General features: G+C 46.8%; 1 protein-coding gene across 2 annotated transcripts in view; it reads right to left on the bottom strand.

Moving 5' to 3' along the window:
- ANKLE1 (ankyrin repeat and LEM domain containing 1) overlaps positions 1-13,678 on the bottom strand; it is an 84,644-nt gene that overhangs the window by 29,533 nt on the left and 41,433 nt on the right. For both annotated transcript variants that reach the window (XM_083179197.1, XM_083179198.1), the window contains exons 3-4: positions 219-324; positions 35-134 (exon numbers count right to left, since the gene is read on the bottom strand). In XM_083179197.1, the coding sequence (XP_083035323.1) occupies positions 35-134; positions 219-324 (206 nt within the window). The remainder of the gene's footprint in view (positions 1-34; positions 135-218; positions 325-13,678) is intronic.

Below are 13,678 nucleotides of genomic sequence, written 5' to 3'. Positions count from 1 at the left end.
ATATATTTCATTGTGAGTAAAGTACAAAATTTACCATGGATTTGATCTGAACTCCTCTCATTATATTCTTGAAGTGCTACAACACACCTCCTATTATTTTCCATCAAGGCCAACTCTAGCGCTGTATTTCCCTCCTATGACAGACACACAACATTAAAATTCAATTTAAGTATTTTGGTAAATTTCTCATTTATTTTATGGCAGAGAAGAAATCAAACCTGATCTTGTAGAGTAGGGTCACCACCTCTCCGCAGCAGAAAGATAAGGGCCTTACAGCAGCCCCAAGAAGCTGCTACATGTACTGGGGTCAGTGCTTCTATGGACCTAAATGGAATAGCAAATTATATATACATACTGTACACACTTAAATAAAAGCATGATTTAAAAGTAAAAAGGTTTCAGATGCATAATATGGAAATAAAAGCCATGTTTTACTCTGAGTCTACAATCTATAAAAAGGTAGACATGTAAACAAAAAGTAGAAGTGCAAAACAGCATTAGGTTCAGTTTAATCTTTCTATTGTTTACTTTATATTAAAACTTTTAGAAAAATGTAACATATTTTACACTTCAAGATAAATGATGCCAAGTCCAAGTTAATGGAATACCGGTCAAAACATCAACTTTCTGAAATCACTAGCTACCAGCCCCTCAAAATGACTAAACCTAAAATAAAAATGAATGTCACTGTGGCTGTGAGAGGCCAAATAGAGCAACACTTGAATTGGTCTGTCGGGCGCCATCTAGTGTCCACTGGTATGCAGTAGTAGCTTTTTATTATAGATTAATCCCAAAGACATCTGCTGCTAAGCAAGTGCATCAAAGATCTATACAAAATTACTGATATGGGAATTAAGGTTTTTTTTTTTTTATATATAATGGCGAAGCACTCCATTAAATAGTTGTACAAGAAGGGAGAAGTGGAACTGCCAGGTGGCGCTCAGATAGTAACTATGTAAGGAGGGTAATAGACCTCAGGTGTAATAGAATATAAATACAATAAAAAGATTTATACAAAACCAGGTATCAATTCTCAGTATCCCACACAATCTGGGAAACGTAAATAATTCCAATTTTCCACAAGGGAATTTCTCTCCTATTGAATGCAAATGGGAAAAACAATAGGGAGAGACATGGTGCAGATCATTTAAAATAAAAGCAATTTAATACATTTTAGTACACTCACAAGTGTTGTAGATAAAAAGGCGTGTAACAAAGTATCCAGGGCAATACAGCATACACAGTGATGTTGTTCGGAAGGAAGTCCTGTTCAGGGTCCCTTGGTCCGGAATCAAGGGGGGCTCAGTCCAGGGTCCTTCACCGATGTAGATGCCGCTGCTCCAGGATCAATGTACAGGCGAAAAGCAGGACACGCTTAACGCGTTTCGGAAGTGCTATCTTCCTTCTTCAGAAGCCATACAATCCTTACATAGTTACTATCTGAGCGCCACCTGGCAGTTCCACTTCTCCCTTCTTGTACAATTGTCTATACTGAGTAGTTAGAGGTGTATCTACTCTGTGGTTCTGTACGGTAGCTGCACTGTGGTTTAATTGCGCATTCACATTGCTTAACTACTGCAACTCCATTAAATAGAACAAACACCACAACAAAAAGTATAGAAACTCAGCAAGAACTGCTAACAGTATATTAGGGATGTTCACCGGGCACTTTTAGTGTTTCGTAAAATGTGTTTTGTATCTGTATCTCCAGCAGGATTTCGTATCGGTATTTAAAAAATGTTTTTTTTTTTTTTTGGTCCTACATTATTATTGACATCAATAACATTAATTTACACTCATTTACAGTCTATCCTGAATACCTCACAATGTTGTTTTTAGGCCAAAAGGTTGCACCGAGGTAGCTGGATGACTATGCTAAGAGACACAAGTGGGCGGCACAAACTTCGATTTTTCGCCCCCTTCAGTACGTACATATTCATCCTCACAGATTATCATTCATACCCGCTGGAATCCACCTTTACAGGTCCCTCTGTAGTCTCTGGAGGCAATTGCTGGCCTTTGTTGAAAAATTGATCATTCATTTTGTTGAACATCATCGTCTCCACATTCTATGGAAGCAACCTCCTACGCCGCTCGCTGTCCAGGTTTCCGACTGCATTAAAAACTATTTTGGAGTACACACTGGGGTTGGACAACTCAGGTAAAATAGAGCCAGTTTGTACAGGGCCTCAAAACTGCTTTTTTCTGCCAATACAGGACTGCCTGACATGTCTACTTGGATGCTATCACCAAAGTAATCCTCTACTATTTTTTCAATGGTAACAGCATCATATGCAGTGACAGTAGACATGTCAGCAATCATTGGCAGGTCCTTCAGTCCGGACCAGATGTCCAAACTCGCTCCTGCCTGCCCTTCATCAACCCGAAGTGGGTCCGGTAGGAGATGTTTCATTGCAGCCACAGCAGTTTTTGCACCACTGTAGGACTTTTGTCCACCCAAAACAGAGACACAACATTTGTTTAAACCGGGGATCGAGCACGGTGGCCAGAATGTATTCCTCTGACTTTAATAGACTGACCCCCCCCCCCCCCCCCCCACCCTCGTATCCAGGTAAAGCATGTAAAGGTCTTCTTTCACAAGAGCTACATGCTTTGCGGAATTGCAATGCTTTAGCTCCTCCTTCACTTTCTCCAGCTGCTTCGGCAACAGCCTGTTCAGGGGAAAGACCTGATTCAAAGCTGGCAGTGTCAGAACTGACTTCACTTGTTGCAAGTTCAAACAGCTGGAGAACCTTGCAAACATGGGAATCAGTCTCCACTGTGCTTGGGTCAGGCGCATCCCCGCTCCTTTGACTATGTTGTAGGTGGCTGTGTATGCTTGAATAGCCTTTTTCTGCTCCTCCATCCTCTGCAGCATTTAGAGGGTGGAGTTCCAGTGTGTCACAACCTCTTGTTTGAGGTGATGGCAGGGCAGGTACAGGAGTTTTTGATGTCGCTCCAGTCTTTGGCAGGCAGTGGCAGAATGGCGAAAGTATCCTGCAATTTTGTGGGCCATCTCCTGCATGCTCCTGTCACTTAAGGAAATGCTGCACCAACAAATTTATTGTGTAGGCAAAACAAGGCACATATTGGAAATTCCCTATATGTAATGCCCACACAATGTTGCTGGCGTTGTCTGATACCATAAATCCCCAGTAGAGTCTAAGTGGGGTAAGCCTTTTACTGAAACTGGTGATACACAGCGTAGCCTGCCTTGGAAGGTGCTGGCATAATGGAGAGGATGCTGCTGCTGTTGTAACTGCAGATGACGATGCATCTACCAAGTGAGCTTACACAGTCATTTAGTCCTTAGTTTGCACTGAACCACTTGTCCATTTGTCCATGGTTAAGTGGACAGTGGGTACAACCACATTATTCAGGGCACGGAGGACACTTTTTCAGATGTCTCTGCACATCCTGGCTATCGCCGGCCTAGTGAAGTGGAATCTAGACGGGATTTGGTACTGGGGACACAATACCTCCATCAACCGTCTAAATTCCACTCCACTCCACTGATGGCAGACACTGGACACATGTATAACACCAACATAGCTGTCAAGGCTGCAGGTATCTGCTTTGCCATAGGATGACCGCTGTCGTACTTCGTCCTCATTGCAAACAACTGTTGGATGTTCAATTGCTTTGTGAAAGATGTAGCAGTGTTTAGACTTCCCCTCTGGGATGATGAACGACTCCCAGCAGCGGCAGCAGTAGACGTAGCACTGCAGGATCCTCTGGAAGAATTCCGCATAGAAGAGGAGTCAGTCAAGCCCGTGACATAGCCTGCAGGACTACCTCCGATCCAGATCAAGAAGGAAATCGACCAGGAGTGACTTACTGGTGTGGTTTTCAGGCGCTTTGAAACAGGATTTAGGTGTTCCTTGACTGCTTACGGTCCTAGCCACAGTTTCTGAACTAAACAGTGACTTATGAACAAACTTCAGGTGAGGAATAACCGAGGATTTCCCTAGGTGCCCAACGGCCTTACCCCTACTTATTGCAGCATTACATAAGCTACATATGGCGAAACAATTGTTATCTGGATCTGCAGAGCATGGTGATGGCCTTTTGCATCCCACGGACAACAACTGTGTCGCCCCAATGCCTCATTTAAGCAAACCACATCGCCATCAGCAGCATCCTCCTCGTCAACTTCCTCCTCAGCGCCAGCTACATCAATATCCTCCTCCAGGTGTACAACATTGACACCTTCAAAATCAGGAACTGTACTGTGTGTGATCCTTCCAGCATATGCAGAGGGCGTGCTGCAAATGGTGGAAGGAGCCACCTTTTCCCCTACAGTGATGGAAAGGTCAGGCATCGCAACCACCAACAACCTTGGACTCTCCTTGGTGATTTGTGTTACCGTGTCTTTAGAAGGCACAGATTGCTGTGTTTTTGATGACAGCTTAACTCTCTCAAATTTTTTAGCAGGGGGAGGGGGGGGGAGGAAGAGGAGGAAGGCCTAGATCGTCTTGTGAGCTAAACCACTAGTCATGAACATAGGCCAGGGCCTAAGCCGTTCCTTGACACTCCATGTTGTAAATGGCATATTGGCAAGCTTACGTCTCTCCTCAAACGATTTACATTTATTGTCTTTGTGTTACTGAAATTTGGCATTTTGGATTTTACATGCCCTATATGATGACATTGGGCATCATCCTTGGCAGATGATGTTTATGACATTTCATGTTCTATGTCATGACTAGTGGCAGCAGCTTCAGCACTAGGAGAAAGTAGTTCTTGTTCTTTCACTATTTAATCCTCCAAATTTTTCTGGAGTTATAATATGTGGCACAGGAGAGTGTAATACACACACACACACACACACACACACACACACACACACACACACACACACACACACACACACACGCCAAAGCCTGAAAAAATTATACTGGTTAAAATAACCCATTTATTACAAGTGTTATTTATTATATGTAGGCAGCACAGGAGAGTGTACCTGGCTCACACACAGCAAAGCCCCCCTAAAAATTATACGGATTAAAATATCCCTATTATTTTGGGGTTATTTATAGGGATGAGCGCGTTCGGATCCTAAAGAGCCGAATACCCCCGAACTTACCTGTTCTGAAGCGTTCACCTCAATCCCGCCGATAATACGAACCAAAAACGAGGACAAAACGTCATCACCCCACATCGGATTCTCGCGAGACCGGATCTCTATATAAAAGTCCTGCCTTTAGGCACCATCTTCATTCGGCATGTGAAAGTCAGACAGCACAGATGTGTCCGTGCTGTCTGCAGAGAGGGGATGGGGACAAACTACAGAGGGGCAAGCTATGGGGGCTGAAGGGGGGGGGGGGGGCAAACTAAAGGGGTCTGCTAAAACCGAAAGGGTACATCTACTAAGGGGGAACTACTCAGAGGCCAGGGTACAACTGCAAAGGGGGAACTACTGTGATGGAATCTATACTGAAGGTACAACTACTAAGTGGGCATTACTAAGGGTACTATTATGGGGCACTACTAAGGGGGACTGCTATATGGGACTGTTGTGGGGACTAACTACAGGGCTTCAGGGGAGCTGACCCCCATTTTTTAATTAAAATATATATTTTTTTACCTGCAAGGGGTGTTTAGTGTCCCATATAAGTCCAGCTGTGCTGCCCAGTGTCCCTTATCAGTCCAGCTGTGCTGCCCCCCCATTTTTTTTATTAAAATAAAAAAGTTTTTTTTTGGCCTGCAAAAGTGAGCTGCCCCCCCCCCCCCCCCCCCCCATTTTTTAATTAAAATAAAAAAGTGCATCTGTCCAGGGGTGACGCGACCTGTGCCCCGTCACTCCAGGAGTGACCCGACCTGTGCCCCGTCACTCCAGGGGTGACGCGACCTGTGCCCCGTCACTCCAGGGGTGACGCGACCTGTGCCGTATCAGTCCAGGGGTGATGCTACCTGTGCCGTATCAGTCCAGGGGTGATGCGAAGTCTGTTGTGCCAGTCCAAGATGCAACCTTTTGGCCTAAAAACAATATTGTGAGGTGTTCAGTATAGACTGAAAATTAGAGATGTGCGGCGGCCACTTTTTCGGGTTTGGGATCTGGATCTCCCTTCTTGTTTTGGATCTGGATTGGTTTTGGCAAAACCACCCTTGTGGGTTTTGGTTTTGGATCTGGATTTTTATGAAAAAATGCTAAAAATGGCTAAAATAACAGAATTTGGGCCTGTTTTTGCCCCTAAAGTATTATTGACCTCAATAACATTAGTTTCCACTCATTTCTAGTCAATTTTGATCACTTCACAGCTTACAAAATTGTTTTCATTTACTGTAGTTGGGCCAAAAGGGTATACCGAGGTAGCTGGATGACTAAGCTAAGCGACAGCAGTGGGCATCACATACATGTGGACCTTACACTTCCAACCTGGCAGAGCGGCACTGCAGGGGCAGACAGGGTGGCAGTTTAATAAACTATCCCAAAAAAAGAGAAATGCTCCATACAGCAAATACAAAGAGGTATCGGCCTTGTCATGACTGGTGGTAGCACCTTCAGCACTCCCACTATTTCCTCCTCCATCATCCTCCAAAAATGTGTTTTTATTTTATTTATTACTTTTATTTATTTTTCTTACTTTACACTGGACACAGCCTGTCACACTGGACACAGCCCCTTGGACACTGGACACTGCCCCTGGACACAGCCCCTGGACACAGCCTGTCACACTGGACACAGCCCCTGGACAATGGACACAGCCTCTGGACACAGCTCCTGTACACTGGACACAGCCATCACACTGGACACAGCCCCTGGACAATGGACACAGCCGTCACACTGGACACAGCCTCTGGACACTGCCCCTGGACACAGCTCCTGTACAATGGATATATGTCACGCTGGACACTGGATATATGCCGTCACACAATGGTTAAATGTCACACTGGCCACTGGATATATTTCGTCACACTGGACACTGGATATATGTCGTCACACTGGACACTGGATATATGTCGTCACACTGGACAATGGATATATGTCACGCTGGACACTGGATATATGTCGTCACAATGGACAATGGATATATGTCACACTGGACACAGGATATATGTTGTGACTTGTGACACTGGACACTGGATATATGTCGTCACACTGGACACTGGATATATGTCGTCACACTGGACACTGGATATATGTCGTCACACTGGACACTGGATATATGTCGTCACACTGGACACTGGATATATGTCGTCACACTGGACACTGGATATATGTCGTCACACTGGACACTGGATATATGTCGTCACACTGGACACTGGATATATGTCGTCACACTGGACACTGGATATATGTCGTCACACTGGACACTGGATATATGTCGTCACACTGGACACTGGATATATGTCGTCACACTGGACACTGGATATATGTCGTCACACTGGACACAGGATATATGTCGTCACACTGGACAATGGATATATGTCACGCTGGACACAGGATATATGCCGGCACACATTACATGTCACACTGGACACAGGATATATGTTGTGACTTGTGACACTGGACACAGGATATATTGTCGTCACACTGGCCACTGGATATATGTCGTCACACTGGATACAGGATATATGTCGTCACACTGGACACAGGATATGTCGTCAGTCGTCACACAGGACAGGACACAGGATATATGTCGTGAGTGACTCGTGACACTGGACAATGGATAAGATATAGGCCGTCACACTGGACACAGCCCCTTGTATTACTGCAGCCCCTGTACACAGTGTACTACTCAGCAGCACTGCAGCCCCTGCTTGTGAGCACTGCAGCACTGAGTTGGTTAGTTAAATCACAAAAAACACAGGGTTCAGGGCTAAATAAATCACAACACAGGGCTTAGGGCTAAATAAATCACAACAGGGCACGGGCCACAGGACAGCCCCTGGACAGAGGACACTGCAGCCCCTGCGTGTGAGCACTGCAGCACCTAGTTAGTTAAATCACACTACAGGGCTCAGGCCTATAAACAGTCACTGACTCAAGTCTACAACACAGGGCAGTGAGGGCACAGGGCAGGTCACGGAGCACAGCACAGGGCAGTGAGGGCACAGGGCAGGTCACGGTGCACAGCACAGGGCAGTGAGGGCTAGGGCAGGTCACGGAGCACAGCACAGGGCAGTGAGGGCACAGAGCAGGTCACGGAGCACAGCACAGGGCAGTGATGGCACAGGGCAGGTCACGGAGCACAGCACAGGGCAGTGAGGGCACAGGGCAGGTCACGGAGCACAGCACAGCACAGGGCAGTGAGGGCATAGGGCAGGTCACGGAGCACAGCACAGGGCAGTGAGGGCACAGGGCAGGTCACGGAGCACAGCACAGGGCAGTGAGGGCCCAGGGCAGGTCACGGAGCACAGCACAGGGCAGTGAGGGCACAGAGCAGGTCACGGAGCACAGCACAGGGCAGTGATGGCACAGGGCAGGTCACGGAGCACAGCACAGGGCAGTGAGGGCACAGGGCAGTGATGGAATCTGTGATGGAATCTATACTTAAGGTACAACTACTAAGTGGGCATTACTAAGGGTACTATTATGGGGCACTACTAAGGGGGACTGCTATACGGGACTGTTGTGGGGACTAACTACAGGGCTTCAGGGGAGCTGCCCCCCATTTTTTAATTAAAATATATATTTTTTTTACCTGCAAGGGGTGTTTAGTGTCCCATATAAGTCCAGCTGTGCTGCCCAGTGTCCCTTATCAGTCCAGCTGTGCTGCCCCCCCATTTTTTTTATTAAAATAAAAAAGTTTTTTTTTGGCCTGCAAAAGTGAGCTGCCCCCCCCCCCATTTTTTAATTAAAATAAAAAAGTGCATCTGTCCAGGGGTGACGCGACCTGTGCCCCGTCACTCCAGGAGTGACCCGACCTGTGCCCCGTCACTCCAGGGGTGACGCGACCTGTGCCCCGTCACTCCAGGGGTGACGCGACCTGTGCCGTATCAGTCCAGGGGTGATGCTACCTGTGCCGTATCAGTCCAGGGGTGATGCGAAGTCTGTTGTGCCAGTCCAAGATGCAACCTTTTGGCCTAAAAACAATATTGTGAGGTGTTCAGTATAGACTGAAAATTAGAGATGTGCGGCGGCCACTTTTTCGGGTTTGGGATCTGGATCTCCCTTCTTGTTTTGGATCTGGATTGGTTTTGGCAAAACCACCCTTGTGGGTTTTGGTTTTGGATCTGGATTTTTATGAAAAAATGCTAAAAATGGCTAAAATAACAGAATTTGGGCCTGTTTTTGCCCCTAAAGTATTATTGACCTCAATAACATTAGTTTCCACTCATTTCTAGTCAATTTTGATCACTTCACAGCTTACAAAATTGTTTTCATTTACTGTAGTTGGGCCAAAAGGGTATACCGAGGTAGCTGGATGACTAAGCTAAGCGACAGCAGTGGGCATCACATACATGTGGACCTTACACTTCCAACCTGGCAGAGAGGCACTGCAGGGGCAGACAGGGTGGCAGTTTAATAAACTATCCCAAAAAAAGAGAAATGCTCCAAACAGCAAATACAAAGAGGTATCGGCCTTGTCATGACTGGTGGTAGCACCTTCAGCACTCCCACTATTTCCTCCTCCATCATCCTCCAAAAATGTGTTTTTATTTTATTTATTACTTTTATTTATTTTTCTTACTTTACACTGGACACAGCCTGTCACACTGGACACAGCCCCTTGGACACTGGACACTGCCCCTGGACACAGCCTGTCACACTGGACACAGCCCCTGGACAATGGACACAGCCTCTGGACACAGCTCCTGTACACTGGACACAGCAGTCACACTGGACACAGCCCCTGGACAATGGACACAGCCGTCACACTGGACACAGCCTCTGGACACTGCCCCTGGACACAGCTCCTGTACAATGGATATATGTCACGCTGGACACTGGATATATGCCGTCACACAATGGTTAAATGTCACACTGGCCACTGGATATATTTCGTCACACTGGACACTGGATATATGTCGTCACACTGGACAATGGATATATGTCACGCTGGACAATGGATATATGTCACGCTGGACACTGGATATATGTCGTCACAATGGACAATGGATATATGTCGTCACAATGGACAATGGATATATGTTGTGACTTGTGACACTGGACACTGGATATATGTCGTCACACTGGACACCGGATATATGTCGTCACACTGGACACTGGATATATGTCGTCACACTGGATATATGTCGTCACACTGGACACTGGATATATGTCGTCACACTGGACACTGGATATATGTCGTCACACTGGACACTGGATATATGTCGTCACACTGGACACTGGATATATGTCGTCACACTGGACACAGGATATATGTCGTCACACTGGACACAGGATATATGTCGTCACACTGGACACAGGATATATGTCGTCACACTGGACAATGGATATATGTCACGCTGGACACAGGATATATGCCGGCACACATTACATGTCACACTGGACACATGATATATGTTGTGACGGATCCGATACGATTTGCCGGCGGTCGGGATCCCGGCGGTCGGAATCCCGACACTGGAATCCCGACCGCCGAAATCCCGACAAGGGGGGGACATGGATCGCCCCCCCTTGCGGGCTCGCTGCGCTCGCCACGCAGCGGGCCCGGTGCCTCGCTACGCTCGGCACGCTATTTTATTCTCCCTCTATGGGTGTCGTGGACACCCACAGAGGGAGAAAGTTTCGGGATTTCGGCGGTCGGGATTCCAGTGTCGGGATCCCGACCGCCGGCAAATTAACTGCATCCCGTTGTGACTTGTGACACTGGACACAGGATATATTGTCGTCACACTGGCCACTGGATATATGTCGTCACACTGGATACAGGATATATGTCGTCACACTGGACACAGGATATGTCGTCAGTCGTCACACAGGACAGGACACAGGATATATGTCGTGAGTGACTCGTGACACTGGACAATGGATAAGATATAGGCCGTCACACTGGACACAGCCCCTTGTATTACTGCAGCCCCTGTACACAGTGTACTACTCAGCAGCACTGCAGCCCCTGCTTGTGAGCACTGCAGCACTGAGTTGGTTAGTTAAATCACAAAAAACACAGGGTTCAGGGCTAAATAAATCACAACACAGGGCTTAGGGCTAAATAAATCACAACAGGGCACGGGCCACAGGACAGCCCCTGGACAGAGGACACTGCAGCCCCTGCGTGTGAGCACTGCAGCACCTAGTTAGTTAAATCACACTACAGGGCTCAGGCCTATAAACAGTCACTGACTCAAGTCTATAACACAGGGCAGTAAGGGCACAGGGCAGGTCACGGAGCACAGCACAGGGCAGTGAGGGCACAGGGCAGGTCACGGAGCACAGCACAGGGCAGTGAGGGCCCAGGGCAGGTCACGGAGCACAGCACAGGGCACAGCCAACTATACAGGGTTATATATTATATAGCTGCATGTTGTACAGCTGTACAACATGCAGCTATATGATCAAATGTAAAAACTTTGAACATCCGCATTCACAAAAGTCTTTTGAAATTAGATCTGTGCCAACATGTAGATCCACACACATTGTTTATGTAATTGTATGCCCTTGTGGGCTGTACTATGTGGGCCAGACGTCGCGCAGTTTTCGTGAACGGATGGGCCTGCATAGGTCAGCCATCAGTCTCACCTTGGGTGGCAGGGAAAGTGACCAACCGGTTGCCCGCCATTTCAAGATGATGGGGCTTCCTCTGTCAGCTTCATTATTGATCAGGTGATGGAGTCCATGCAGGGGGGGGGCAAGAGGGTCAAATCTTTGCTCCGTATGGAAGCAAGATGGATCCTTAGGTTGGATACTATCTATCCAAAGGGACTAAATGATAAGCTTAATTGGAACAGCTTTATTTGAATGAAGTCCTCCTGATATGTTCAGGTATGTTGTTTACTTTTTTATTGTGTTCTATGTATGCACTTTTCATATTTTAATGTGTATTTTGTATGTCTTCTCCTAGGAAGTGATCGCCACCTGCTGGTAGAAGGGAGGTTATTTCGTATGCAACCAGATGGAATGAGGAAGACTGCGTTGCTTAGCAATGTGAGCCTGTGTCTATCCGGTATGCAGGACAGGTGAACCACCCTGACCGGCTTGGTAAGCACACGATCCTGGGGTGAATGGCATTAGCATGTGTCAGCTTAACAACGGGCTTGTACAGAGTGCTTGCCTAAGGCGCATCTGGCTGGAGCAGGGATGGTGCGCTTTCCAGGTTGAGACGCTAGACATGGTTGCCTAGCAACCTGACTGTGCATCTATATACACAGACACACACATATATATATATAGTTAGGGAAGAACAAAGGCGGCACTTGCAGGCTTGTAGTGAAAAACTCAATTTATATCACATCAAATAAAACGGTGCAAACAGTGTCCGACGTTTCGGGGCATAGCCCCGTTTTCAAGGTGCAGGAAGACATATATATATATATATATATATATATATATATATATATATATATACACACACATACACACACACACACAGCGGGTTTCCCAATAAATGAAAAACAGGAGGCGGCACTCTCAAAAAACGTATTAAAACATCACAAGGGCAGGTGCAAAAAACTCAGCTTTGTATGAGTTTTTTTGCACCTGCTATTGTTGTGATGTTTTAATAGTTTTTCATGTTTTTTGAGAGCCACTTCCTGTTTTTCATTTCTTGGAAAACTCGCTGCTATATACCATAATTGTGGAAGGTACCTCCACTATTTATCAGTATTTGGATCCAAGTGCCGGTTCATCTGAATATGAAATATATATAACAGGCGCAGGCACATCTGTGTCTGCATAAAAGTGCATACACCAACATCCAATTGTAAAGTCCAAAAGAGGGATTTAATACATCGCCAAAAGGTAAGTCAAAGGGCAGGTCAACGTTTCGGACCACAGTAACACGGTCCTTTATCAAAACAGCATAGGAGACATTTTTTTTATTAAAATAAAAAAGGTGCATCAGTCCAGGGGTGAGGCTACCCATGCCGTGTCAGTCCGGGGGTGAGGCTACCCGTGCCGTGTCAGTCCGGGGGTGAGGCTACCCGTGCCGTGTCAGTCCGGGGGTGAGGCTTCCCGTGCCGTGTCAGTCCGGGGGTGAGGCTACCCGTGCCGTGTCAGTCCGGGGGTGAGGCTACCCGTGCCGTGTCAGTCCGGGGGTGAGGCTACCCGTGCCGTGTCAGTCCGGGGGTGAGGCTACCCGTGCCGTGTCAGTCTGGGGGTGAGGCTACCCGTGCCGTGTCAGTCAGGGGGTGAGGCTACCTGTTCCGTATCAGTCAGGGGGTGAGGCTACCTGTTCTGTATCAGTCCAGGGATGATGCTAAGTGTGTTATATCAATCCAGGTGTGCTACTAAGTGTGCCGTATCAGTCCAGTGTTTGTGCCGCCCACTTGTGGCGCTTAGCATAGTCATCCAGTTATCTCGGTGCAACCTTTTGGCCTAAAAACAATGTTGTGAGGTGTTCAGAATAGACTGGAAATGAGTGGAAATTAAGGTACTTGTGTAGTATCACGGCTCCCATCACATGCCATCGCATGCCATATGTAGTGGCATGAGATGGCATGAGATGGCATGCGATGGGATGCGATTTTTGCAGTTTTTATGCATTCTTTATAAAAAAAATTGCATGCGATCGCATCGCATGAGATCCGATCGCATGCGATTTTTATC

This window comes from Crinia signifera, chromosome 1, assembly GCF_055691185.1.
Source record: "Crinia signifera chromosome 1, ASM5569118v1, whole genome shotgun sequence".
In the NCBI taxonomy this organism is placed as follows: Eukaryota; Metazoa; Chordata; class Amphibia; order Anura; family Myobatrachidae; genus Crinia; species Crinia signifera.
This window is presented reverse-complemented; position numbering and strand designations above follow the sequence as displayed.